The sequence below is a fragment of the Rattus norvegicus genome, chromosome 10 (assembly GCF_036323735.1).
Source record: "Rattus norvegicus strain BN/NHsdMcwi chromosome 10, GRCr8, whole genome shotgun sequence".
In the NCBI taxonomy this organism is placed as follows: Eukaryota; Metazoa; Chordata; class Mammalia; order Rodentia; family Muridae; genus Rattus; species Rattus norvegicus.
In genome coordinates, this window is record NC_086028.1 from 68,735,686 (window position 1) to 68,762,634 (window position 26,949).

The 26,949-nt window shown below is 49.9% G+C and overlaps 2 protein-coding genes and 1 long non-coding RNA gene across 8 annotated transcripts; 2 read left to right on the forward strand and 1 right to left on the reverse strand.

Annotated features, from left to right (window-relative positions):
* Positions 1 to 687: 687 nt before the first annotated feature.
* Positions 688 to 4,265, forward strand: C10h17orf50 (similar to human chromosome 17 open reading frame 50). Its single transcript, XM_001069291.7, has 3 exons — positions 688 to 823; positions 3,333 to 3,648; positions 3,728 to 4,265. Exons 1-3 carry the CDS (start codon positions 811 to 813, stop codon positions 3,972 to 3,974), a joined length of 576 nt encoding a protein of 191 aa, XP_001069291.2. The 5' UTR covers positions 688 to 810; the 3' UTR covers positions 3,975 to 4,265.
* On the reverse strand, positions 2,966 to 26,692 carry Mmp28 (matrix metallopeptidase 28). Its single transcript, NM_001079888.2, has 8 exons — positions 26,444 to 26,692; positions 15,272 to 15,351; positions 14,997 to 15,184; positions 10,349 to 10,573; positions 7,838 to 8,083; positions 7,274 to 7,423; positions 6,805 to 6,972; positions 2,966 to 5,985 (listed from the first exon to the last, which is right to left on the reverse strand). Exons 1-8 carry the CDS (start codon positions 26,552 to 26,554, stop codon positions 5,576 to 5,578), a joined length of 1,578 nt encoding a protein of 525 aa, NP_001073357.1. The 5' UTR covers positions 26,555 to 26,692; the 3' UTR covers positions 2,966 to 5,575.
* LOC120095158 (uncharacterized) lies at positions 8,083 to 14,562 on the forward strand. 6 transcript variants are annotated; one of them, XR_005490384.2, is made up of 4 exons: positions 8,083 to 10,401; positions 12,811 to 12,952; positions 13,054 to 13,105; positions 13,373 to 14,562. It is a non-coding gene; the product is annotated as an uncharacterized LOC120095158 (long non-coding RNA). The 6 variants fall into 6 exon arrangements; XR_010055710.1 differs by having other exon boundaries at positions 8,083 to 9,456; positions 10,211 to 10,401; positions 13,054 to 14,562; XR_010055709.1 differs by having other exon boundaries at positions 8,083 to 8,216; positions 8,621 to 10,401; positions 13,054 to 14,562.
* Positions 26,693 to 26,949: the final 257 nt, after the last annotated feature.

Sequence of the window (26,949 nt, forward strand, 5' to 3'; positions counted from 1 at the left end):
ACTTTTTAAAAAAAAGATGTCTTTATCTTATGTATACATGTTTTGCCTGCACGTATGTCCATGCACCATGTGTGTGCCTGGTGCCTGCAGAGGCCAGAAGGTGGTACCGAATCCTCTGGAACTGGAGTGGTAGATAGTTGTGAGCCACCATATTGGCACTGGGAACCTAACAGGGTCCTCTGCAAAAATGATAAGTGCTTTTAGCTGCTGAACCAGCTCTTCAGCCTCCGACACACATTGAAATTCCATAAACCCCCAAATCACCCTAAGAAAAGTAAAGGACAAAGCTGGTGGGTAGGTCGGACCTGGAGAGGTAGTTGAGATGAACTGGGCCTTGGGAATTTGGGTCTCAGTTTCCTAAGTCCCGGGCTGGGTTTGTTGACTTAGGTGTGTCTGTCAAGGAATATTGGGGCTTAGAGAATGACTCAAGGATATGACCCCTAAGTGTCATCCCTGGCAAATGGCCTAACTGAATAACTGTTCCTGTAAAATGATTGCCGCTGAAGGTCTGATAGGCTTTATATTTATGTGGTAGAGGTGGGATTTGAACTCAGTCTACCGGGGCCAAACCTATTCCCCACTGGAATCCTCCTTGGGGTAAGGTAGGGGACATGTGGGTTTTGTTTGAGTCTGGAGATTAGAGAAAAGATATCGGTCCCTAAGTAGAGCCTTAGGCAGCTGAGATTCTAGAACTACCCCCCTGTGATCTAACAGATGCCCTAGAAACCATATGGAGTTCTATAGGCACTGGGCATCCCCCACATCCCAGTTCCTGACCAGAGGGAACAGGCAGGACAAGCATTGGGAAAGATGGATAAACACGGTGAGTGGGGCTAGAAAGGGTGTGGACCAAGACAGAACCACTTGACCCATCTTGAGTAACTAGCCCATCACCATGGTGATGTTAGAAAAATCAAACCATTCCCCAGTTACCCATCCATGTTTCTACAAGCCCTTGACTTTCTCCTCCCAAATATTCTTGCCATTGTCCAACAGCTCTCTTATCTTTGCTTGTTCCTATTCAGACCTCTCTCTGTCTCCTCTGGCCTGGATGTTAAGGATCTTTTTCAGAGAGGGGTAGGCAGGGTGGGCAGAGTGGCACTCAGGAGGTAGAGGCAGGTGGATCTCTGTGAGTTTGAGACCAGCCTGGTCTACATAATGAATTACAGAACAGCCAGAGCTACAAATAAACAAACAATTACTTAAGAAAATCTCACTCCCTAAAACAAAAACAAAATTAGAGTGAAGGGGGTTTAGACAGGACTCAGATTGTAGCCCAGGCTGGCCTGGAATCTATCACATAGCACAGGATGCTGGTCTGAGCTCTCAGCAATCCTCCTGCTGTAGCCTTTGTGTGTGTGTGTGTGTGTGTGTGTGTGTGTGTGTGTGTGTGTGTTGAGATCATCAGCAGGAACCACCACCTATTTCTTTTGCAGTGATTTTTAGAGCCCGGTATCCCGTTGGAGGGAACACGCTACAATACAGTCTGCGCATGCTTCACCATGGGAACATGCACTGCGCATGCCTCGCCATCAGAGCGTGCACGGCTTCCCATTACTGACAATCAGACCTAACCTCTCTTTCCAACCCTATTCCCCATTCCACCACTTCCCAAAATGTCTCCCAGCACCTCTTTCCAGCTGTTAGGCCTGGCCTTCACTATGTAGACCAGGCTGGTCTCCATCTGTTCCCCTGCCTCTCCTCTTGTGGCAAGGCCCGAAACTGGCAGTTTCAGATATTCTTGGTCACATTTAGAGAGCCCTCCCCAGCCCACCCCCTCACCCCCGTGAAAGGTGCTGGGATAAAGCGGCACCGTGAAAAGGCGAGTTGAACACATGGTGCCTAGTCATCAGTTGCTTTTCTCTCCTTACTGTGACAAACCCCTGACAGAAGCAGCCTAAAGAAGGAAATGGTTATTCTGGTTCACAGTTGAGGGTACAATCTGTTGTGATAGCAAAATTCCGGTGGCAATGCGAGAGGTCAGACTGCATCTTCACTCAGGAGACAAGGCACCTTGCTTTCTCCTTTGTACTCAGCCCCAGACTCTAGCCCATGGGATGGTGTCATTCATATTCATGGTGGGTCTTCCCATGTCACTTAAACCAATCTATAAACTCCCTTACTAAAACTCTTAGGTGTTTTTTGATCCTGTCAACTTGCTAATATTAACCATCACAGTGCCCAACACACACACACACACACACACACACACACACACACACACACACACACACACACACACACAGAGGAGCCTTCTTGCTTCTTCTTTTTTTTTTTTTCCCAGGGCCTTGCACTTGCTAGGCCAGCGCTCTACCACTGAGCTAAATCCCCAATCCCACACACAAGCCTTCTTGTCCATTACAATTATTCTGCTCAATTCTTAATTTGGGAAATGGATGGGTCTATGGAAATTGTCCTGGATCTTTCCAGGGCACAACCCAAGCCCTCCACCCCCGTGCTCCCTTCTTTGCACTATAAATCTAGCTGTTCCAGGACTGCCTGTGTGCTAGATGAGTATCTGTTGAGGGAATGATGGATACCTCTCAGAGAAGGCCTGCTTGTTTTCTGTGTCAGCTAAGGAACTTGCTTCAGGCCTTTATCTACTACTGGAAGTGTGAGTTGTGAACACAACGAAAGTGTTAATCAGCTAGAGGGGCGGCATGGCTGAAACCCACTTGTAATTGATCAAGTCTGAGACCTGTTTCTGGTTTAGTCAGCTATGCCTGTCCACCCCACCTCCAGTGATACTGGGCCTCCTGACGCCAGGGAAAGTCACATTTAGAAACAGACTCAGGCGGCAGAGGCAGGAGGATCTTTGTGAGTTCCAGGCCAGCCTGGTCTGTATAGTGAGTTTCCTCTTCAGCTAGAGCATGGTTAGATTGTATCAATAATAATAATAATAATAATAATAATAATAATAATAATAATAAATCGTTAAAAAAACCAACCCATAAACGACCACCTATTGAAATGACAATTGGTTTATTAATGTTGTGTAACCCTCCTCCTTCCGGGTTGGCAATATATGTTCGTTGATTGCTTGCCTAACGCCAGCAGGAAACTGTTTTACCCAGATAGTATCTAAAGTCAGTCTCACAGACACTCTTGAGGTAGATGCTACTTTTCCCGCTTCAGAGACGGAAAAATGGAACTTGATGGAAGCGAGGTGTCTTGCTTGGAATTCTTAGCAAGGAAGCTCAAGAGGGTGGGAACTCGGCCACAGTCCGGGAGTCTGGGACTCCGATGCCCTTTAGCAGGTAGCAGCCCGGGGGCATCTCCCTCAGGCAAGCAGCCAGGGCAGCGGGCTGCACTGATGCGGTCCCCGTCTACAGGCGTGAAGACTCCTTTGTGGAGGAAGGAGGTTGAGGATCCTGAGGCCAGGGAGGAGGAACTGGAGGACGATTCTTCGTCGTCGTCCTCGTCGTCGTCGGTGGAGGAGAAGTCGGACCCAGAGAGCGCGACAACTGGAGAGCCGGAGGAGGACACCCGAGACGCGGATGAGCGCGAGGCCCGCTCGGTGTCCTACAGTCCGCTGCGCCAGGAGTCCAGCAGCCAGCAGGTGGCGCTGCTGCGACGCTCGGACAGCAGCTTCTGGGGCTGGCTCAGCCCGTTCGCTCTGCTAGGTAGCCTGGCGGCCCCCGCGGACAGGTGAGACAAAAAGGACCTGGGGCCGAGCCTTAGGGAGGAGGGCTGCCGGGCTCTGAGCACTCATGTCCCCGGCCCGCAGGAAGCGGGGTGCCCCGGAGGAACCGTGCGTGTTGGAGACGCGGCGGCGGCCACCGCGCCACGGAGGCTGTGCGCGCTGTGAGATCCTTTTCTGCAAGAAATGCAAGACCCTGCACAGCCACCCGGCCTACGTGGAGCACTGTATTTTTGAGCACCCTGACCTGGGTACGGCGGAGGCCGCCGGCAGCTCTGAGCTCATATACTCCCAGCCTCTGCGCCCGCAATGCTCCAAACTCTTCTATCTCTAATGAGTTCCACAGAACTGTCCCTTCAAGCTGCCATCCTTAGCGCCTCCTCCTGGTGAGAAGATCCACTGTCGGTTCACTGTTCCACCTGTTGTCTTGCGGAACTGTAGCAGAAACTAGGCACTCCTTCCCAGACAGTACCCAGCACCCACGGCTTTCCTGACCCTCACGTCTCCAACACAGCCTTACCTGTGTCATTTTTAGGTTCTCTGGCCTCTCTCCAGGCATGGCCTGGAGAAAAATAGTCTTGGGGTTCCCTCAGCCCTCTTAATAAATTGCCTCTTTCCCTCTTAACTCGGCATTAAAGTCTCCAATCAGAGTCGCTTGAGGTGGAATGGAGTGATAAAGATGGACTCCTTTTTTCTCCCGCTGGGTACAGCCCAGACAGCAGTAGGCTAGCAGGGAGGTTCCTCCATGTTTTTCTTGGGACAGGGCAGTACAAAGCACTTGCATCCAAGGGCAGTCAAAGGCCATTCTGTCCACTGCACAGAGAAGAAAGGAGGGCACACGGCCAGCAATGCCTCTGGGGAACTGTGGGCTGCTCCCTTGCCCAATTCTCCTCTCCCTGAGAGCTGACTGTTGGTGGTCACTGTGTGTGTGTGTGTGTGTGTGTGTGTGTTTCTGTGCGCGCGCGCGCATGCGTGCGCGTGAACAGGCACTGGTAGGTGGAGAGGGAGGAGAGAGGGCTGGAGATCCAGATGCTAAAATTAATACTGAGACAGGCTAAGAAAAAGGGGAAGGCAGGGAGCTCGTTCCTTGTCCAGGAATCCCAGCTATTCTTGGCCAGACATGAGCTTCGGAATGCTGCTGCGTGTGTGGCCTGGAGAATGGGGCCATTTCAAGCAAACAGGCCTCACCCAACCTGCAGAGTGCCATGGCGGTCTGCTCAACGCCGAGGGCCCTCTTTCATCTTCCTGATGTCCATCTTGGAGGCAAATGGGGCGTTTTGAAGAGAGGTTCACCCTGTCTCTCCATGATGACCATACACAGCTGGCTGTCCCTGAGTTGTATGTAAGTGCATGGCCCTGTGTCTCCAGCACCCAGTAACCATGTGCTTCTATTGAGAAGGGTGGACAAGTCTGTCCACGGGAGGCTACTACACCTCTAGGCTGACCAGCTGCAGGTGGTGTTTCATTAGCCCAGACAAAAAGTCATGCCCAGGAGGAGCTGTCCCTTCTGCTCTGCCTTCTGATCCAACTGACAGCCTCTGACAGCCGGGGTCCTTGAGGCTTCACTACATCCCAGCTGACTGAAGGTAGGAGGTGGGGTGAAGTCTCTGAAGAAATAACCCGTGATTTCCCAAGAACTGAGCCCACTGAAAGGGAGGGTCCTGAAGATAGTCTCCAGCCTCAGCTGAGGTTTGATCTTCCTGGGCACTTCACGGCATCTTCACCAGAACAGAATCTGCCCCCCCCCCATACACACACAAGTTGGAAGGAAAGGGGTCCTTGACAGTAAAGGCTATGGGAACCATAATTCTCCTTCCACCACGGGGAACAAATGCAGACTGATTCCTGCTTGGAGTCCTTACTGCCCAGGTGGTTCTTGAGAGGCCGAGGGCCTTCCTAGACAGGTCCCACCCCTCAGGTGGCAGCAACCACAGTTCATTCAGTGACGGGGAGCCTTTGGAACAGGGCACCTCCTGAGTTGGCATTCCAACAGCCCATCCAGGACAGCTCGGTGGCCCAGCGGCCAGAGCTGGTCACCCGCAGTTTGGCTTGATCCAAGTGCCAATAGTGGTCATCTCTAAAGAAGATAATGGAACCGTCCGGCCTTGGCAAGGCGCCGCTGACCTCCTCAGGGACCCCAGCCCAGTCCCTCAGACTGCGGGGATAGTAGGGCTCCACTTGCATCCCTCCTCGAGCCAGCACGTAGTAGCGGGAACCCTTGAAGAGGACTAGGCGGCGCAGAGGCGGGAAGAAGAGAGCTGCGTCTGGGTGTCGGGGCAGACCACCTGCCCGGCAGAGCTGTGCGAACACGGACTTCGTGCCTTGGAACCTCCAACAGCGATTCCCTGTGGGACATTGAGTCAGAGTGAGCTGGAGGCGCTCACTCATTGGCCCTCCACCCCATCTCTGTCACCCTGGTCCCTACTCTTTTTAGTCGGCGCCCTAGGCGGTTTGTATCCTTAAGCCAGTTGTAGTTTAGACTTTGCCCAGCAGGTGTCAGCAGAGAGCAGAGGATGCGAATGAACCCAGTTCTAGACTATGGAGGGTAGGAGGGTGCTGAGGATGGGAATGGAGGTGGAAACAGGATTGGATGTGGGATGGAAGACTGGGAAGCTTGAACTTTTCTTCACATCCCCAACTACTAATAATTCCCCGAGGGCAAAGATCTTTGCTTTGTGGACCGCTGTGTCCCCGGTCCTTCTCTTTCCCTGTTCCTAGGACACAGGAACTCAGCATTGGTTGAATGGACGCCGCTGAGAACAGTATTAGCACATGTCCAGTCCACCCTTCAGTCGTTACATGTTATCCGGCTTTCTCATCACATCTGAGTATTACTTTCCCTATCCAAGAAATACAAGTCCCAAAAGCTAAGTGACATGTCAACCCCACACTGCCAGGATGCCGGGGGGGGGGGGGGGAGACGCTGCCAGACTTTCTGCTGACTTCAGACTGGAGAGCAGTCCTCCCCCTACAGTCCCCATGCGGGACATCCTGGACATTTGCTGCTCCCAACTCCATCTTTGAAAGGAGTCTTTCTGGGCCACAGGTTCCGTTTGAGGTAGCGAGTTCACCAGGGACTCATTGTTGGGGACCCTCCCCCTCCTTTTCCTCAGGCAGGACACCCACCCACCACGTCCCAATCTCAGCTGACTTAGGGCTGGTACCTTTGAAGAAGAAGAAGTCTCCATCTTCCAGAGACACTGCAGCAGCCTCAATACTAGAGGGCAGTCCCGGCCATCTTTTCTGTAGTGGATGAGGCTCTGAAACATTGCCATCAGCTGTGACTTCCCAGAAGTGGCTCCCTTTGAAGACGTACAGTCGCCATTGCCCATCTGTCCCGAGACAAGAGATGTGAGGAAAGGCTACTGGTCTCCTGATGATCTTGAGGGGAGGGGCTGCCCTAAACCTGGTTCCCAGACAAGCTGAAGGTAGAATGCAGGGAGCGGAGAAGGCGGCTGAGGGAAGCGGGAGTTCTCCGCTGGGCCTGAGCTTGCCCTTCCCTGAGGAAAGCATGCGACTCCGGATTTTTATATTCAACATATCTCCATTCCCCACACCTTGTAATTCAGCTCTGGACCCCTGGAGATGTGGAGGACGAAAGAAAGACACCAGGCATGGCTGGGACCATCTTACCTACAGTGATGGCATCAAAGGAAGAGTGGCAGTATTTAGGTCCTCTGGTTTCCGGGCGTCTGCTCTGAGAGTTGTGGGGGTCCCAGGCTTCAAAGTCAGTGAATATCTTTCCAGGGAGTTGGGTGGCTACTGAGCGTCCTAGGGGCTTTCCTTAAGATCCAAGAAGAGAGAGAGAGGGCATGGATAGGAGCATATGGAGGGCTCAAGACCCTTCCTTCTGCTCTGCCTATGATCTGAGATGGGCTAAAGGAAAGAGTGAGTGGCATGTGCAGCAGCCCTGGTTGCTGGTTTTATCCAAGAACTCACTATCCCAGAAATCTCTCACTCAACAGTCCAGGAACGAGTGACCTACTGAGATAGCGTGAGAGTGGGAGACCGAAGGGTTTTGAGCTAAGGGCAGAGGTTTGCTCTTAGGGATTGCTTGGAACTGACCGAGAGTATTCAGATTTCAAGGAAGCCTTGGGGGCTTTAGGATAAGGAAGGACCGAGCAAGGAACTGACGAGGGGTGGGGTTATCCTATTCGAGAAGCCAGAGTTCGAAGACCTCAGAAGCTGGAATCTCACCGTACAGGTTCTGCACCGCCAGCACATCGTCCCAGCTGAGCAAGGCGTCACGGCCCAGCTTCTTGTAGTAGGGCGCCATGAGCGCACGTGGCGCGGGCGAGTGCGTGAGACCGAGCGTGTGGCCGATCTCGTGAGCCAGCACCACGAACAGGTTGCGCCCACGGCGGCGACTCAGAGACCAACGCTCGTCTTGGTCGAAATGCGCTTCGCCTCGGCGGGGCAGGAAGGCGTGCGCCAGGGCGCCCCCTGAGAATAATGTGGAGAGTCAAAGCGAGCCAAGACCCGGAACTCCCTCCCGCAGGCATTGGCTCCCACGTTGGGGGTGTGGTCTACTAATTTCCCTCTTTGTAGAGTCTGATGGATGCAGGAGTGCCGGCAGGTGAGCAGATGACTAAACAGTGGACTCTTAAAAGAGAGTAGATTCAACTAGAGGCCAAAATGCCTGGGTTCCAATACTCGATTTACTTTTTACTAGCTGTGTAATGTTGGGCATACAGCTTAACCTCGCTGATAAGCTTCCTGATCTGAAAATGGGTATGATGATGAACTTCTTCCTTATAGGAATGAACGTTTGTCACACTTGGTTCTTAGGACAATGCCTAGTCTAGGAATTAATAATATTGGGTATTATTGAGTACCCCTAGAAGAGGATGGTAAGGCTTTCTGAGACTTCCTGACCTGGGCACTTGGTGTGTTCTGTTCAGGAGTCTGCAAATTTAACATTGGTGGAGTTCAAGGCCAGCAGGGGCTACATTAGAGACTCTGCTTTTTTGTTGTTTTAAGTATGTGTCAAACGTGCCATGTGTGGATCAGAGGACAACTTGAGGGACTCAATTCTTATCTTCTACCATGTGGATCCCAGGGATCAAACTTAGGAATGTAAGTCTGCAGCCTTGGCAGCAAGGGCAAGCACTTTCACCCATATGCATGAGTCATACCACCGCCGCCACCCATTAAACCGTGTGTGTGTGTGTGTCATGTATGTTGCATGTGTGCTCTCCTATGCAGGCCAGAGGTTGATGCTGGGATGTCTTTTCTCAGTCACTTTTCTAACTTAAAAACACCCCCCCACCCCTTTTAAGAAATCCTTTGATCTTTATGTGGCTCTGGTTTGCCTGTTGCCCTCAGATGCCAAGAGAGGGTGGAGGATTGTCTGGAACTGGTGTTATAATTGTGAGCCACTGTGGATGGTGAGAACCAAAAGTGGGTTCTTCAGAGGAATCACTCGTGGTCTTAAGCACTGAGCCATCTCTCCAGCCCCCTCCTCTATAGCATCGTTGTTATAATCATTATTTCAAGACAGGGACTCTCACTGAGCCTGAAGCTTGACATTTTGGCTAGAGTGGATAGCCAGTGAGCTCCCAAGATTTTCCTATCTCCATCCCCCAGTGCTGGGGTTCCATGTGTGCTGAGAATCTGAATCCAGGTCCTCATACTTGTGCAGCACTGAACCATCTCTCCAGTTTCACAGCCACCGGAGTCCCTGGGTTACAGGTGTGTGCCACCACTCCTGGCTGATGTATATAGTTTTGTGTAAACATGTGTCTTCCCCCTGCCAGGGCTCCTCAGGTCTCTCTCCCTGCTCATCCTAGGAGTAAGCACCTCAGCGATTGTCGCAGGTAAATAGGTCCCCACAGAAATAACTAGATGTAGCTTCTAGGTCCTGCCCCTCATATACACTTTCCACTGAGGCAGGTGATTCTGACAGAGGTTAGCAAACAGTACTGGGTCAATGTTAGCCTAGGAGTTCATTAAGAGTCCTTCCGGGACTGCCTTCTAGGAGCCTAGGTCAGCAGGGACTGACAAGGGTGGGAGGAAGTCAGCCAACTCCAGCACTGCTCAGCCTGCTCAGCTTACTCAGGGGCACAAATAGCGCACAGTCAGATTGTAACGGCCAGTGCTGAGCAGCAATGGAGGAATGGCTCACACTGCAGATGAAGTCTTCAGGCTGGGGACAAATGGGAGTGGCTGTGGCTATGGTCTCTGAAGCACTTCTGTGAATGTGGGGTAAAGGCTCCTGGTTATCAGGGGAGGAAGGGGCTGATGTAGGCCTCAGGATATCGTAGGAAAATCTACTCTGGAGAACAACGGAAGCACAGGGCTGTCTAGAAGCAGGAATAAATAGGATCCCTGAACATTCTCCAAGAACCCAGCATAGTCTAGAGTTAGCAAAGTGCTTTCCGGGGTTGGGGATTTAGCTCAGTGGTAGAGCGCTTGCCTAGCAAGCGCAAGGCCCTGGGTTCGGTCCCCAGCTCCGAAAAAAAGAAAAAAAAAAAAAAAGAAATGATCAAAGCAAAGTGCTTTCCACACCAAACCTTATCTGGCTGTCCATGTGGTACAACTTGGGCAAGGCCTGTTGTTCCCATTTTACAGATGAAGTGATAGAGGGTCCTTTGGAGGAGAACTTGGTTTGGCTGTGCTTTCAAGAAAAGGAATTCCACTACCACCTCCAGGCTGCCTTTCCTAGGCAGGCACCCCTCTTTCTTGTGGAAGAAGGCTTTGTGACAGCACCTGGGCCATCGAAGGCGTTGGCCAGCCCATCATTGTGGTCTCCTTGGAAGAAGGTGAGGCGGATGTCAGCAGGGCCTGTGGCTGGGGCCTCCCAGAACTCCAGCGCTGACACATTACTCCATAGCTGGAAGGCGGCACGGACAGCCCCTCGCACAGCTGGCTCAGGCAGGCTCTTGGGCCAGTTCACCAGGCGGTAGGAAAGATGCTGCTTGTACCATTTGTGACCTGCCACCCAGAAAGGCCATGTGAGTCATGGTGCTGCTGAGGCTGGTCCCACAAGCCCAGCAGGCTGGGTTGGCCCTGCCCCCAGGGAGCCCTTGATCTGACAGGGAACACTCAGCCCTTGCCTTGAGCAGCCTCCCATTTGATAGGAGAGAAGATATGTCAGTGCTGAAGGGAGCTCTCTCCTTGGCCAGACTACCCTTTCCCTGGAGGGTCAGCAATTTATTGGCCTGGGAGATCTGCTGTTACAGACCTTCTTCCAGGAAAAGACCCCCTTCAAGGATCGGTCTGAACCCCTGGTCTTGGGTTTTGTTCTTTTCCACAGCAGAGGCTGAATCTGAGGAAGCTACATGTCTCTTGCTGATTGACAATCACTCTGAGGCCCAACCTCAGTGTCCGGATGCAGAGACAGTGGGGGGGGGGGTCACTGAGGTCACAGCTGTGCCTGCCTCAGGCTCTCCATCCACCCTCCCAGTCTCCTGCCACCTCCCAGAGACTCCACTCCTCACTTGCCAGAACCTAGGGCCTGCAGCTGGCCAACAACTAAAAAACCCATATATTCAAGGTCTTTTCTTAACCCCTTGACCTCCTCCCCATTTCCTTGGGGACTCTGGAGAGCTCCGAGTTGAAGACAAATAAGAACAAAGGGTGTGTTTTGTCACAGGCCCAAAGTAAGTTTTCCATCTCTTTCTTAAGCTTGCTTTCCCTTTGGCTCAAACCTCAGATCCTCCTTGAGGGCTGGGACTCTGGCCTCTGCCGCAGCCCTAGGTCATTCATTCCATTGGACCCATCTGCTGTTTGCTTTACAGCCAGCAGCAGAGTAGCCAGAAAGTCTGGCTTCTGGGTTTGTCAGGGATGGCCTCTGGGCCCTATCTGTCAGAGTCTGAAATCCCAAATGGAAGCATCATAGCTTTCAGACCAGATTCCTGGGGCCCAGACTTGGATGCCTGTGATCCCCAGGGGGAGGTGACCCCAGGGGAAGGCACCTGCCCACAGCTGCAGAGTGGGAGAGGAACTGAGCTGGGACCTCCCCCTGCCTGGCCCCCTCGGGCTCCCAGCCCAGGACTCCTACTGTACCACACAGATAAGCAAGCAGTCCTCTCTGCAGAAGTGCCAGTCCTATAAATCTGCCTAAACACTTGGTCCAGTCAAAGTGCAACAAGGACTGAGATTTCCCCAGATGGAAGGGAGGTTCCTTCTGGGTCTCTCTACCCATGGAAGTGGGGGTGGGGTGTGCCCCACTCTATTCAAGGCAATGCTTCTCCTCGAGCCTGTTTGGCCTGACAGACACCCAACCACTGCCTCTCAGCCAGTGACCAGTCTTTAGGGACTGAAGAGGGGATTATTTTGAGGGAGGGAGGGAGAGAGGGAGGGAGGGAGGGAGGGAGGGAGGGAGGGAGGGAGGCAAGGATGGGAGTACAAAGGTGTCCACCCAGGGCAGGTTCATTCTTTACAAGAATACTCTACTGCTAGCTTTAAGTCCTCACTTAAAGGAGGCTCTCTTACATCCTGTTGTGATTCTCAGACTCTTCCCGATCACCATCACCGAATCAAACCTTTAACCCCCTGGCAAATGGTGCCAGGTGGCTCCTTCTGTGGTCATCCCCCTGAACCAGGCAGGAAAGAGGGAGGGTGGTGGCCATTTAATGGCCAATGAAGGAGATAGGTCTCCAGAAAAGAATCCTCTGTGAAGTGCGGTGGGGGAAGGGTAGGGAGAATGAATAGGAACAGGAATTGGGGGAGGGGGGGAAAGAGTGTTTTCCTTGGGAGGGACCAGGAAGGAAGGAACTGCCTGTGTTCGGGTAGGGTCACCACTAGACCAAAACCCTGTCCTCTTTGACCTTGCCCACCGCCCCCGCCGAGATGCTGCTTGTTTGAGGCCCTGCCTGGGCAGGACTGCTTTTCAGGATAACCCCAGACCCTCAGCATATGGTACTGCCTGCTATGCCTCTCTTCAGGGTTCCAAAAGGACCAGGGAAGGGCTGAGGAGGGCAGGGATGGGTGGAGTCCTGACTCCCAGCAGGCAACTGAGGATTGGAATGGTTATAGTCTGAAACTGTAGTCCTGCACATGTAAGCTCACACAGGAGTTGCTGGAATCTCTCCAAGCCTCAGTTTCCCCCTCCGTACAGTGGTGCTAAATAAGGCTTACCTTTTGGAATGGCACCAGGAAACTGCCTGAAATGCGGCGGGGGGCTTAGAAAATGCCCATTTACTTTGGTGTCCTTTTCCACCTCTGAGGAACCTCCAACCCATTCCTCAACCCGCCAAGTCTGTGAAGGAAAGGTAGACTTCCCAACTTTATGAGCTAGGAACCAGCCCTGCATGCACAGAGAGGAGCAGGTACTTGGCCTGAAGTTCCGGATGCAGCACATATGAATCGGTATGCCCGGGAAAATCCCAACATGAAAATATAAAGACAGCTCCTCATTGTTCGTCTGAGTTCAGACTTAACTAGGCGACCTGCATCTCTCTGGCACTCAGGTACTCAACCTGCCGGCTACTCAGTTAGATCCAACCTTGGGCGCAGGAGAAGGTAAGATGCAGCCAGAAAGAAGCATCCTCAGAACTCAGGTTCAAGTGTTTCTGGGCTGCTCGCTTCCCACTCATGCCCATGGGCCATCGTGCACTTGACAGTCCGGGATGGCTCTCCTTTGCAAACTAAGAAGGTCCGACCCTTGGGTGAGGGAGGAGGAGGGATCGTGACAACTGATATTTGAGCCCCAAGCTCCCGTGTCCTCTCTGCTCTGGCCTGCCGTGAGCCTCCCTATTATTTCTTTTACTTTTTCATCCTATTGTTCAGGAACACAATGGGATGTGCAGCATGCTGACGCCAAGGATATCGTTACCCCAGTGCCATGACCCCAGAGCTGACTGTGGATGACTAAGGTCATTCAGAACAGGACAGCCGGGGTGGATGAACATGCAGATGCACCAGCAATGGAATAGTGCATGCCTGGAAACAGCCACCCTAAAGCTCCTTATGAAGATAAGAAAGACAAGAACACATATTTTGTGTGCAGTGAGGATAGTTGGCAAAACCAGCACAGTTAAAAGTGGGCACAGTCCAAAGTGCACACAGTGCAATCAAACTTGAAAACCTAACGGAAAATACTCATCTTGTGAGCAACCTTGAAAGTCACAAAAAAAAAAAATCGATCAAAGAAAAACTGATCCAGTCAAAGCAACCATCAGGGGCTGGAGAGATGGCTCAGCGGTTAAGAGCACTGATTGCTCTTCCAGAGGTCATGAGTTCAATTCCCAGGAACCACATGGTGGCTCACAACCATCTGTAATGAGATCTGGTGCCCTCTTCTGGCCTGCACGTGTACATGCAGGTGGAAGGCTGTATACATAATAAATAAATTAAAAAAAAAAAAAAAAAAGCAACCACCACAATACTAAAATCCCACACAGTAAAACTTATTATTTGTGGAAAATAGACAGAAAAACCAAATCTTCATAAATCTTAAATGGGTAGCATTTGACCCTCGAATATTTGATTGGGAGATGGGGAGGAAGAAGAGAAGGAAAAAGAAAGAGAGGAGGGGGAGGGAGGGGAGGAAAAAAGAGGATCAGGAGGGAGAGGGAAAAGGAAAGGCAGGAAAGAAGGAGAAAAGCAAGGAGGAAGGAGAGGAGAGAAGGACTGTGACATAGGTCAGAGGCATCACATATGGCTCTGGGTTCAAATCCCCCTCCGGAAAGGAAGTAGCAGGAAGGGAGGAGACAGGAGGGAAAGAGAAGACAAGGACAGTTCCAAACAGGAGAAACTGGGAGAGTACACAATAGGCTGTGGTGAAATGTTCACAAAGGCAGACCCCCGAGACAGAAAGCAGGTTAGTGGTTGCCAGGGCACAATGGGGAGCTAATGGCTAATGGGCATGGCATGTCTTCAGAGGATAATGAAAACGTTCTGGAAGGAGGGATTAGCTTGTGGTAATGGTTGGACAATTCTACAAATAAAATAAAGCCTATCGAACTGGATGTCTTAAATGGGTAAATTGCATGGCGTGTTAATTCCAGTTAAATAAAACTGTTTTTTTTTAAATGCTATGAACAAAATAAAACTCAGCGGATCACATCTTGATAAGTGTTATGAAAAGGAACAGACTTTCCTGAAGATAACAGCAACGAGATATGAGGAAAACCACTGACAACAGCTTAACTACCTTGCATAGAAAACATCAGAGAATTGAGTGGCCATGATGAGGTTTAATCTGGAGAATGTGTGCAATGAAAGTTCATCAATGCAGATATAATTTAGGGTTAAATATCTGTATTCATGATTAGGATGCTTGAGTCAACTAATCCGCCCCTAGGGAAGAGAGGCTTCTCCCAGAGTTGTGTCTCAGCTCAGCCAATTTTTTGGCCAAGGTCTCTTCTGGACACTGGGAAATCCCCACCTAGTTGGATTTCAATGCACTCACCTGGCTTTGCAAAGCGTTTCTTACGCCTCATTTTGGCGCGGTGTCCAGCAAGCAGGGCACGGATCCTCTCTGTCCAAGTTTCGTGACTGTCGGTATCTGCGACCCCACAGCGTGGGCGTGTCATCTGACGCAGTGTGGCCCGGTCCAGCACACCGCTGATGGGCAGCTGGGATACCCACTGGAACTCTCTGTCAGAAGGGATTGAGAGAGAGGATTGCAGAGGAGGGTCTGGCGGGGAGCTCATATCTTGCACCCCCCACATCCCTCCATCATACCGGATGGCGTCACTGAACTGAGTGGAGGCTGGAACTTTGGAACCCTGCTCACTGAGGTATCCATACTTCTCCAGGAATGCCTGGGGGAGAGAGAACCATTAGCTCTTCTCACCATGCAGCATCCTTGCCTCCTCTTGGACCAGGCTCTGAGGCACATAACATCCAGACCAGTTTCCCTCCCCTGTCCCAAGAACATTTGTAAACGACAGCAGAGAAAGTTCTGGGATTAAGGTCAGAAGGCCATCGTAGACTAGCTGGAGGGTCAAAGGTAAACTCAACCTCTCTGAACGTCCAGCTTTCGTATAATCTCCTGGCATTGTTGGAAATCTAGTAGGGCGTGCCAGACAGGGATGGACTGGTCTGGGTTTGAATTCAAATCCTCAAGTTACTTCTCTAAGTTGCAAGTTTCTTACCTACAGAGTAGTTGTTATTGAGAACTTATTCTTTCATGAGAACTTGTCACAAAAGCACCTAACATGGCTTCCGTCACAGGGAAGGCACCCCTCACTGAGCAGCTGGTGTACCTGCCATGCACATACGTAGCACCCACATGCATCTAAGCGCTCTAGGAGTTAATCGGGTCCTGGCTTCACCCTGCTTGGTCTTGCATAAAGTTATCCCTCGGATTTCAGCTTTTTAATTTTCTTCTCCAAAAGGGCAAGGATGTTAAAGCCCTTTGACATCAAATATGCTTGCTTACACCACATTTTTTACCTGATATAAAAATATGACTTTCTAGAGAAGTATATATTGAATTAGAAATCTGCAACAACTTCTTTCAGAGCCTCTGGGGAAGCAAACAATCAGAGAGTGTCCCATAGTCCCCCGGTCTTTTATTGCCTGCGTGCCTTCACATGCTCGGAAGACAGTCTCCCAGTGACCAAGTTCTTGGTGCCAATTGAATGAAGAGGGTGACTCATTACCTCACCCATCACCAGATTTAACTTCTGGGGAGCTGATGCACTTGGCTTCCTGCTTGCCCAGACATTGATAAAGTCCTCTAAACCACACCTTGGATATGGGGGGGAAAGTCCCTTCTGCCCCCTCACTCTCATTTTCTCCCTTCTTGGGTTTAATTTATCCCAGGCTGGCCCTGAGCTCCCCATGTAGGTAAGAATGACCTTGAATGAAGATAAATGGCCTCATTTCCTACCTTTCTCTCCTAAGTGCTGGGATTACAGACACACACCACTGTGGTTGGTCTTTGTGGCACTGAGGAGGATTGAGTATAGGCTGTTGTTCATGCTAAGCAAGCATTCTACCAGCTGAGTAGAACCAGCCCTTTAGCTGCTGGACTCTGAGACAGGGTCTCACTATTTAGCTCTGGCTGACCTAGAACTTAAGTAGACCAGGCTGGCTTTGAACTCACACAATTCTGGCTGTCTCTGCCTCCTGGGTGCTGGGATTAAAGGAATGTGCCACCATGACCATCCCCAATGTCTTCTCTGTTGGCTTATCTACACAGAAATAATTTTCTGTTTTCTTCCTTCTTGACCCTCACCTTTCTTTGCTATATTTACCAACTCAAAGTAGTTCCAGTCAAAGCTGCTGCCTTAAGTCACACACACACATCTGGAAAAGAGGCCAGACTCTCAAAGGACTGGCAGGCCTCCCCTTCATGGAGTTCACGTCCATCTAATTTGTATTTTCCATCTCAGTGTGGTACCGTGAGCCCAGCAAGGGAAGAAACAGCTACACAGCAAGTTTGAGGTTAACATGGGCTGAATTAAACCCTGTCCCAAACAACAAAGCAGGGGCCGGAGAGATGGCTCAGCGTCAAGAGGACATATTGTTCTTGCAGAGGAGTCAGGGTCTGCTCCCAGTGCCCACACAGTGGCCCACAAACACCTATAACTCTAGTTCCATGGGACCCGACACCTTCTGACCTCTGTGGGCTCCTGCAGCCACATGGTGAACAGGCATGCGCGTACACATAAAAGAAGTATTTTTTAGAAACAAACCAGGCAGTGGTACTGGCGCACAACTTTAATCCCAGACCTCGGGAGGCAGAGGTGGGCAGGTCTCTGATTTTGAGGCCAGCCTGATCTACAGAGTGTGTTCCAGGACAGCCTGGGCTACACAGAGAAATCCTGTCTCAAAAAACAAACAAAAAACAAGAAAAAAAAAAGATAGATAAAGAAGTAAATAGTAAATAAATAATTTTAAAAAAACAACAAAAAAGGTGCAAAATATTCCCATCCATCTTTGTCAGACTTCCATTGGACAATATTGCATAAGGAGCCCTCCGTTATGGACAGCAGATCACTTCCCAGCCCAGCCTTGCCGTTTCCCTGATGGTTCAGTAGTGTCTCAGCTCTCTTGTTGTCTTCTTTCCCTTTGTAATGTACGCCATTTAAAGAATGTTTCTAACCTCGACTCTACTAGGCGACAGGACGTTATTTCTTTGAGCTTCAGGTTTTGTTTGTTTGTTTTCCTGCAATGTGAAAACAATATGACCACCACAGGATCCTCAGGACTACAGACAACACACACGGAGTGCAGTAGTACATGCCTGTGATTCCCAATACCCAGGAAGAGGAAGCCAGAGTCTTTGGCTCGAGACCAGGTTGGCATAGTGAGTTCAAAGCCACCCTGGGCCACACTGTACGATGCTATCTTAAATAATAATAATAATAATAATAATAATAATAATAATAATAATAATAATAAAAAGAAGCAATGCACATCTGGCAGAGCGCCCGACACTCTGTAAATGTCCAGCAAGTGCCGATTTCTCTAGTTCTCTTTAGCAGGGAAATTAAGGCAGGCCTGGAATGCAGCCCACCTGTACCTCTGTGCTCTGTTCGGGGACTGCTACTGGCATTCGCCTCACTTCAGTCAGGTTCAGGCTCTCCTCTTTACCCCTTCCCTTTCCTTTGGTATGGCTAGAAAGAGGAATTTATCAGGAAGCCTTTTAGCTGGACCAGTGACTTTCAGGAGACCAGGCCACAGGTCGACCTGGCTGGCACTCCCTTGTTTCTTTTCCCACAGACCCGCCCAGACTTTATCAGGGAGTTGGCTGAAGTTCTGGGACAGAGGGGAGGAGGGGAAGTTGTGTGGTTGGGGCCCCTGTTTCCTGGCTGGGCTGCATTGCTTAGTACTCTGGCAACAAGCTGGGGCAGAGGCGGTTCAGGGGTCGTTAGAGGGGGAAATGCTGGCCTCTGCAGTAGCTTTGCAGAGCTGAATTCCCATTAAGGAGAAAGAACACACACCCAGGACACCAGCCAAGCCAAGGCACCAGAGAATGAGAAAAAGGCATTTTAAGAATTTGACATTTTCTATTTCCATAACAGCACTCAAATATTATACTGGAGGTCATCTAGATTTATGGACTTCCATGCTTATGCATAACAATATGTATTTAGACATTGAAAATGACATACGGGAGGGGGCTCCTTGTTACTGTTAGTACTCTGGGCAGTAGGGGAGAGAGGAGATAAATGGGTAGACTCTTGCCCCTGGAACTGTCCTAACCCTCTTTGCTATTTTTCTGTGTTTTAGTCTCTTTGCCAAGATTAGAGAAATGCCCAACCTTACATAGGAGAAAGATCGGCAGTAGGGTGAGTAGGTTGACAGTGGGGAAAAAAAGAATCTCACAAGATCCAGACTGGTGGATGAACATGGGGCCTCATTCTTGCCCCTTTGGGGTTAGCATCTCTTCTCCTGGCTTCCATTTTCTGAGGCTTGGCTTATGTGTCTTAGGGACTCTGAGCTCTATCCAGGGTTATTCCTTCCCCCACTCTCTGAAGGTGGTGCCAGGCAGCTCCTCCCTACCTTGAAGTTCAAGCAACTGTCTGTCTCTTCCCTGGTCTCTGCTGGCCTGTTTTCTGTCCTACAGAGCCCAAGGCTAGATCTAAAGGGAAAGGAAGCCGAGGGCCTTGCCCTTTAGGTGATTCACCCTGTTTTAGCCTAAAAACGTGTGCCAACATGCCTGGCCCACCTTAAGTAAGGATGGTGCTACTTTCCTGGGGAGTCATTTCTGAATGTCCCTGGGAGTGGCTGTGGTGCCTGGGTAAAATGAGTGTGCTCACTCAGGGTGGGTCTGCCTGCCACTCTAGAGGATCTCCAGTATGGGTTCCTACTTGTCACGAGAGGGTGTGTGTCTAGCTCAGCCTATTTGGGGAGGGGAAATTCTGGCCGTTTCTGAGCATGAAATAAGGCAGAGTCAAGAACTGAGTCACTGGACTGAGAGTCGGTGAGTCCCTGCTGCTGCTGCTGTGTCCCCAGGCCTTGTTATTCCCTGGACCTCAGATTCTGGTTATAAACGCAGGACTGGATTAGAGTCCTAGATCTGTCCCAGTCCTAGCTGTCATTGCAGATAAACGACCAGTGTGTATCCTCTGACAGAACTGCCTAACCACTCTGTCCCAGTAGACATCAGGTGGGAGACCACTGCCTGACTCCCCTCTCACCACAGTGCCCCAAATTTGAGTGAGTTGCTATGGGAAAGCTTCAGGGACGTCGTCCCACTAAGAATGGCATTTTAACTTCTGTGGTCACAGGGCTTTATTGGCAGAAGGGACCCTTGCCAGTCCACTCCAATCATCAGCCTCTTAAATACCCTCTGCATTAATTTCAGAAGGAAAAATAAAGCAAAGAGGCTGGCAAGACACTCACCAGAGTGCCTGACAACCTGAGTCTGATCCTCCGGACCCACGTAGTGGAGAGAGAGAATCGACTCCTGCAAGCTCTCCTTTGACTCCCATGGGTGCATAGTATCACAATGGCATGAACGCATGTGCATGCACACACATGCGAACATGCACATGAACACACACGTACACACAGGAGAGCACACAAACGCATATACATGCACACACAGGTGCCACCCCATGCAAAGCATTTAAAAATTGCAAAATGACAGATTCATGCAGAAACCATATTGTTTTACCCATGTGCTAGGCAATCTACCTTTCTTCCTTTTCTTTCTCTTGTCATTTTCTTCCCTTTTTTCTTTTTCCTTTTTTTGGGGGTGGGGGGCATTGTTTCTCGAGGTGCTGGATGGCCTTGAATTTGCAGTAATTTTCCTGCATCTCCTAAGTGCTGGAACCATAAATGTGGACCGACACACTGGGCTCCATGTCATATTCTACTTCATGGCTTCTGTTTCCACACAGGCACACGGTGGGTTTTACTTATTTCTCAGGTGTGCCTCTAGCTATTAGCCGAGTTAGGATGCAAGGACACAGCTCCATCAAGAGCTAGTGTCCTGCCTTGATGTATATAAAGAGGGTCTCTGGTAACCAGGAGCATGAGCAGTTCCTCAAATCTGTGGAGCTTTCTAGATGCTATGCCCCCTTTGAATCTTGTGGCAACCTTGCAGGAAGATAGCAAGTGCAGGTTATTCCCATGTTAAAGGACAGTCAGGAGAGCAGACATGTTGAAGTGACTACCTAAGGAGGGGTAGAACCAATAATTGAATCCAGACCCCCTGAGAACCAGCCGAGGGGTTTTGTTGATTCTGCATTAGTGACTCTGCAGCTTTTATGTGGAGGTGTGGAGGGATGGGGTAAGCAGCTCTCCCAACCTGGGCCGGGAGGAGTGGCTCCCAGATATACCAGAGGCGAAGCTGGGGTTTTCTTCGGCAGGAAGTCGGGCAGACAGGAGAAGCTGCTTGGACAGTGGACTCCATTGTTGTCAGACGGGAGTCCAGGACAATCTCCTAGGCACACCCTAACAGATAGTTTGACGAGCCACAGGTTCCCAAGGGCACTGGACTGTGTTCTTCAAAAATGCCGACGTCTGTTTCAAGAATACTCTGCTTCCCTGGCTCCTGACCTTCTGTGTGTGTGTGTGTGTGTGTGTGTGTGTGTGTGTGTGTGTGTGTGTGTGTGTGTGATCAGCCCAGCCTTCTCCTGTGGATTGGTCCTAGGCTTTTCCCTCCCATCTGTCTGCCTCCTCTTCTTGACCCAGTAGTCCTGCCATTCACAAGGTTCTGTCAGGTGTAGCCTAGATAGCACCTGAAGTGTCCTTTCTCTCTCTCTCTCTCTCTCTCTCTCTCTCTCTCTCTCTCTCTCTCTCTCTCTCTCTTTCTTTCTTATTGACTTATTTTCTTATTGAAATTATTGGCTGGCTAATCTCCATCAAGATTCAATCTTATTCTATCTTTTTCTTTAGGGACCAAGACTGATTCTGTAGCTATGCAGGCCTTGAACTATGGATCCTTTTGCCTACGCCACCAAAGGGTTGGGATTACACCCTTTTTAATGCAGAATTCCCTTTTTTGTGGACATGGTTCTTACTAGGTTTGCAGGGCTAAATTCAGGGTGCCAGAGAATGCCCTAGCCATGGCTGAGTTTAAGGGGCTCAACAGACTCTCCTCTCTGGGGTCCTGCTTTCATTCCACAGCTTTTAGACTTCTTTTTTGTTGTTGTTCTCAGACTGGGTTGGTAAATGCTTTTCTACCGACCTGTGGTCCTCTGTGATCCTTTGGGACCTCTTCTTGTGTTTCTATTTACCCTTTATTCATGAGTCACTATGCTGAGCTCTGGGGAATGGCTTCCACACCCAGGCTTCTAGTTTCTGACTCACCAAAGTCAAACGAATGGCTCTGGGGTATGAGAAAGGCACTCCATCTTGGCGTCAATACTCTACAGAAGCCTAAGAAAGTCTCCAGAGAAATAAACAGTCCAGCTTCTTGTGCTGCACACTGGGGGTTGCTGTGCAGATATGGGGAGGTCACTGAGTGGAAGGCAGGTCATGGGACCACTTAGTAGTCTGATTGTTATGAAAAGAATCCAAACAAAGCTAAGGGTAGACAGATCCCTTGGGACAGTTTGTCGCCCAACATAGACAGAACCTGGCTGGGAATGGGGACCAGGGTGGTGATGTCATTCATTAACTCAGTCTTGCAACTCAGCACTGGGGGCCCTTCCTGCTTAGGAGTATTGTGCACAGCTCCAGTTTTTCCTAAGTGGACAACAATGAACTTGTTCATAACGTTTGGAAAGCAGTAAATCTCCTCCCAGGCAAGGCCCACTCTGGAAAGCCTTTAACTTTATCACGCTGTGTGCACACAGGGAAACAGACACAGAGGTGACCAACATTCAGGTGGACATGACCTACAATCCCAGCACTGGGGAGGCTAAAGCAGGAGAACCACAAGCTTTAGGCCAGCCTGGGCCACAAAGCAAAAACCCCGTCTCAATAAAAACAAAACAAAAACTCCAAGTTAAAGAAAAACCATAGGCACAGATATGGCCGCACAGGCAGGTGATCCAGCCTGGTGTGTCTGTGCTGGAGGTAAAACCCAGGCCCTTCCACATGCTAGATAAGCACTTTACCCCTGCTTAAAACCCCAGCTGGTTTGGTTATTATTTTATTTATTTATTTATTTATTTATTTATTTATTTATTTAATCTTTTGAGGCTTTTTTTGGGGGGGGGAGGTCTCTTGTAGCTTTGGCAGTCCCTGAACTTGCATGTAGCCTTGAACTCAGAGAGAGAAGCATGCCTCTGCCTCCTGAGTGCTGGGAATAAGTTAATTGCCACCATAAGGGCAATGGTTGTTGTTTTTAACCTATATTTATTCTGTTCTTTGTTTTGTTTTGGGTTTGGTCTTTTTTGAGACAGAGTTTCTCTGTGTAGCCCTGACTGCCCTGGACTTTCTCTGTAGACCAGGCTGGCCATGAACTCAGAGATCCCCCTGCCTCTGCCTCCTGAGTGCTGGGATTAAATGTGTGTGCCACCATAGCTGGCTTTGTTCTGCTCTCTGTTGGGCTAGAAATGTTCAAACTCTCCAACTCCCCACAAATACGACATTTTAGGCAGGGAATCTTGGCTTACGCCTGTAGTCCCAGCTTTGGGGGAGACTAAGGCAGAAGGGTCACCACAAGTCCGCAGTTTGGCCAACCTTCGCAGTGAATCTGAAGGTAGCCTGGAGCTCAAGAGTGAGACTTTGTGTTAAAAAATAATATAACAAAAAATAAATAATAAATAAATAAACAAAAATAAAATGTATTCAAATAAAATTTATTTAAAAAATAAATAAAATAAAAAAGCCCCCAATTCCCACCTCCAAAAGGAAAAAAGATCCCACCACATCTTATATGATTTCATTTATACAGAATGTTCAAAATATGTAACTATGTAGAGGCAGACCTTTGCGAGGCTTGGTTCTGTCCTGGCCTGTGTATTACTTCCTTAACCAGCCTCGATACATCCTCAACCTATTTTAGTTACTTCAGTTACTATTACAGTGTAACACTTCCCACTTGACACATTCCGTTTTCTACCTCACACCAGACACTTCCAATTCAGTAATCTATTACTGCACGACAGCATAACTTCCTTTCCTACCCTGCCCCCTCATCGTTTCTTGTTCTATTGTTGAACATCTTGCATGTGGTGTTACAGAGTCCAGTGTACTGGGTTAATTAGTCAGTTGTCTATTAAGGAAATTCCAGTAAGGGACAAGGCATCCTATGTCCACCCATTTCTAAGCTTTAGTCTCACTAGACCATCTTCAGCACTCAAGCATGCCTCCCATGGATGCCTGGGGAATTCAACTTTTGCCTATTTTGTCTGGGCTGGACCTCTAACATCTTCCAGACCTGCTCAATTTCCAAATCTTAGTTTTGGGTCTCCAGTCATCTATCAGTTGTCCTCTGGTAATCCGCACATTGTCTCAGTTTGCACACGCCAGGGATGTCTGTAGGCCAAGGTCTACAGTGAATCCCGAAACAGACTTACAGCACCCCCAGTTCCCTTCCTGGTGACACACTCCTTTGATCACTCCAGCTGCTTCAATGGCTCTAAACTTTGGATTTTGCCACCTCAGTTCAGCTGGACTCTGGGCTGTGCCTTTGGTCTACTTCCCTGCACTGCAGTCATGGAACTGTGTCCAAGTCAAGAACTGGGGACATGGTGGGCTCACCCTCAGAGCTCCCATTCTGTGAGGGCTGTACTTTCCTCAGAGACCCAGTACTCTAGTTGAAAGCCAGGGTGTGAGACAATATCCGCGGACATTTTGGAGTTGGGGAGAAGCTACCCTGGTGTGCCTTATCTGAAAATTTGATCTATAGAATCTGTGAACTTAATAAAGGATTGCTTCCAATTTGATTTCATCAAATCTTGGAGGGTTGTTCTGGTTTTTTGTTTTGTTTTTGTATTATCTTTTTAAAGGTTTATTTTATGTGTACACGGTAGCTGTCTTCATGCACATCAGAAGAAGACATCGGATCCCATTACAGATGATTGTGAGCCACCATGTGGTTGCTGGGAATTGAACTCAGGACCTCAGGAAGAGCAGTCAGTGCTCTTAACTACTGAGTCATCTCTCCAGCCCCCTGTTTTGTATTTTTTGATACAAGACTTCATGTATCCCGGACTGGCTTCGAATTCACTGTGTAGCCAAGGATGACCTTGAATTTCTGGTCCTCCTGCTTAGACCTCCCAAATGCTGGGATTATAGGTGTGTGTCATGGTGCCTAATTTTTATGAGACATAATTTGTCACAGCCATAGTTACTGCAACACTATTAGGAGCCACAGCCCTCTGCTGCCCGTTGGTCCGTGCTGGAAAGGGAAAGCGTTGTCTCACAACTTTTGTTCAGTGTTGTTGTTGGAGAGCCAGACTCCTGGCCAGGATTTCCAAAGCTGAAGCGAGGTGCTCTAAGATAACAATGCAGACAATTCTAACATCAACAACACCGGGAGCAGCTTCTTTGTACAAAATTCTTTCTATGTACCAGGTACTGGGCTGAGTGTTTAAGATCCATAATTTCAATGAAACCATACAGCCAGCAATCTTGTGAAACAGGCATTCTAGGTGCCTACTGGTTAAGTGACTTACCCTGGTGTACATGCAGGTCCGGAAGCCCATGTAAGCAATAGACTTTCTAACCATGCACAGAAACACAGACTCTCTCACACACACAACCGTCTTCTTGCACACACACACACACAGATGCACACTCTACATTTCCAGAGCATGTAAACTTTTAAAACATTTTTTTATGCCCAGAGCTTAAAATCTCCTTCCCCCAACTTACGTTAAATGGATCTAAAGGGACTCAATCTGCTAGATATTAAGTTTCCCAAGCATACCCCAGGATGAAATTCTCTCCATCTGGGGCCACCACAGGCATGGGCAGCAGAGATACTGTCTCTGTTCCTCTGCCAGGGGTTGCCTAAGGGGAGGAGGGGTGGGACTCATAGCAAGACTTGGCTTTGTAGGCAGAAGCCTTCTCCTGGGACCTTATGACTCTTGATGCTGTAAGAGTAAATCCAAAGAGACAAGCGGATCCTTATATGTGAAAGGGGAGAGTTGCCTCCTCTATTACGAAGGGAAGAGCTGAATGAGTGGAAGAGAGGATTACCTGTTAAGACAAGGTCATTTCCAGATATTCCCAGCAGTGATGGGAGCAAGTGAAAACGGAGGAAGCAGGGCAGGGGAGCAAGCCCAGGCACAGAAGCTGGATGCAAATGTTGAAAGCTTATTCCCACCTCTTCTTACAATTAGTGGAGACCTAGGTTCTATTCTTGAGAAAAGAAACAGATGCTTCTCGGTGGGCGTGCATGCATGCATGCATATGTGTGTGTGTGCTCGAGAAATTGTTGCTAGAACAATCACAAAGTGAAAAAACACATCCCTTACACCAATCCCACTTCACCTCACAAAGGTTCCGCTCTGCTACCTTCACCAAGCAGAACTGAGGAAAGCGAAATGAGAAATCTTTTGAGGTTTACCTCTGTCGCTTCTCTTTTTCTCACTTTTGGTCCAAAAACACTACCTAAAACTCCCTGATCCTCGCCTCTGCAGACTGTCCCTGTGAGACAGATTAAACTAATTTCGAGTAGTTTAAAAGACTTGCTTTCGATAAGCAGGAAAGCTCTCGCCAGGAGGCCACAGTCACTCTGGTCAGTCAGCAGTACCCTCTGCACTGCACCCAACGTGTGGGAGCATTTGATGGGTGAGCAGTTAGTTACCCCAGCTTAGCAGTGAAGGTGGGATTCTCTCCCGGCTCTAGCCTGCCTATCCTGTCTGGTAGCTGTGTCCTAACCCTGCTAGTCAATGAGGGATTGCAGGCCTGTGTGGTCCTAACAGCTCTGGCTTAGGGAGTGACCCTGTCCCATCTTTCTTTGTAAACTGTCAGGGCAAAGGGACACAGCTGGTCGCCCGGAGGGGACCGCGCGCCGGTGATGTCCTCCTCTCTGCCAGGCACACCCCGTACCTCTGCCTCCTGGTGTAGCTCCGGGTGTCCGCGCGGGGTGGGCTGTGCGTCCTGGCAGCCCCACAGCAGTAGCGGCAGGACGCGCAGCAGGAGGCTCAAGCCAGTCACCATCGTAGCGAGCGGCTGGGCGGTGGTGGTCAGCTGTGCCCGACTCCCATCGATGCCAGTTCGTCGCGACCCGCGTGCGGACCCACCAGGTCCCCAGGCTCTCCAGCGCCCGGCTTCGCCGCTGCCGGTAGTAATCCCCCACCCGCGATGCCTGCCTGCCTGTCAGTCAGCCGGAGGACCGAGGGGGCGGAGAGGGGCGGGAGTGCCGGCCGCCGCCGCCCCACCCACCAGCCGGGCTGCCAGCCCTAGCCTCTTCCGCCCGCAGTGTAGCCTCGCCCGGCTCCCACTGCAACTCTGGGCTTGGTCCTATAGTCTCTCCAAAAGGACTCCTAGTCCTTCAGTTATCAAGATTTTAGTAAAGAGGGGTTCTGGCCTATTTGAGGCCTATATCAGTCAGG

Bases quoted from the DNA above. Each gene is read 5' to 3' on its own strand.
- Mmp28 (NM_001079888.2), bottom strand. From the start codon at position 26,554: ATGGTGACTGGCTTGAGCCTCCTGCTGCGCGTCCTGCCGCTACTGCTG. The intron at 8,084-10,348 runs GTGCTGTCACAA...CATTATTCTCAG, and splicing joins CAACGCCTTCGATGGCCCAG to GGGGCGCCCTGGCGCACGCC. The intron at 7,424-7,837 runs GTGAGATTCCAG...TTGGATCTTAAG, and splicing joins GGCGGTGCAGAACCTGTACG to GAAAGCCCCTAGGACGCTCA.
- C10h17orf50 (XM_001069291.7), top strand. The intron at 3,649-3,727 runs GTGAGACAAAAA...CCCGGCCCGCAG, and splicing joins CTGGCGGCCCCCGCGGACAG to GAAGCGGGGTGCCCCGGAGG.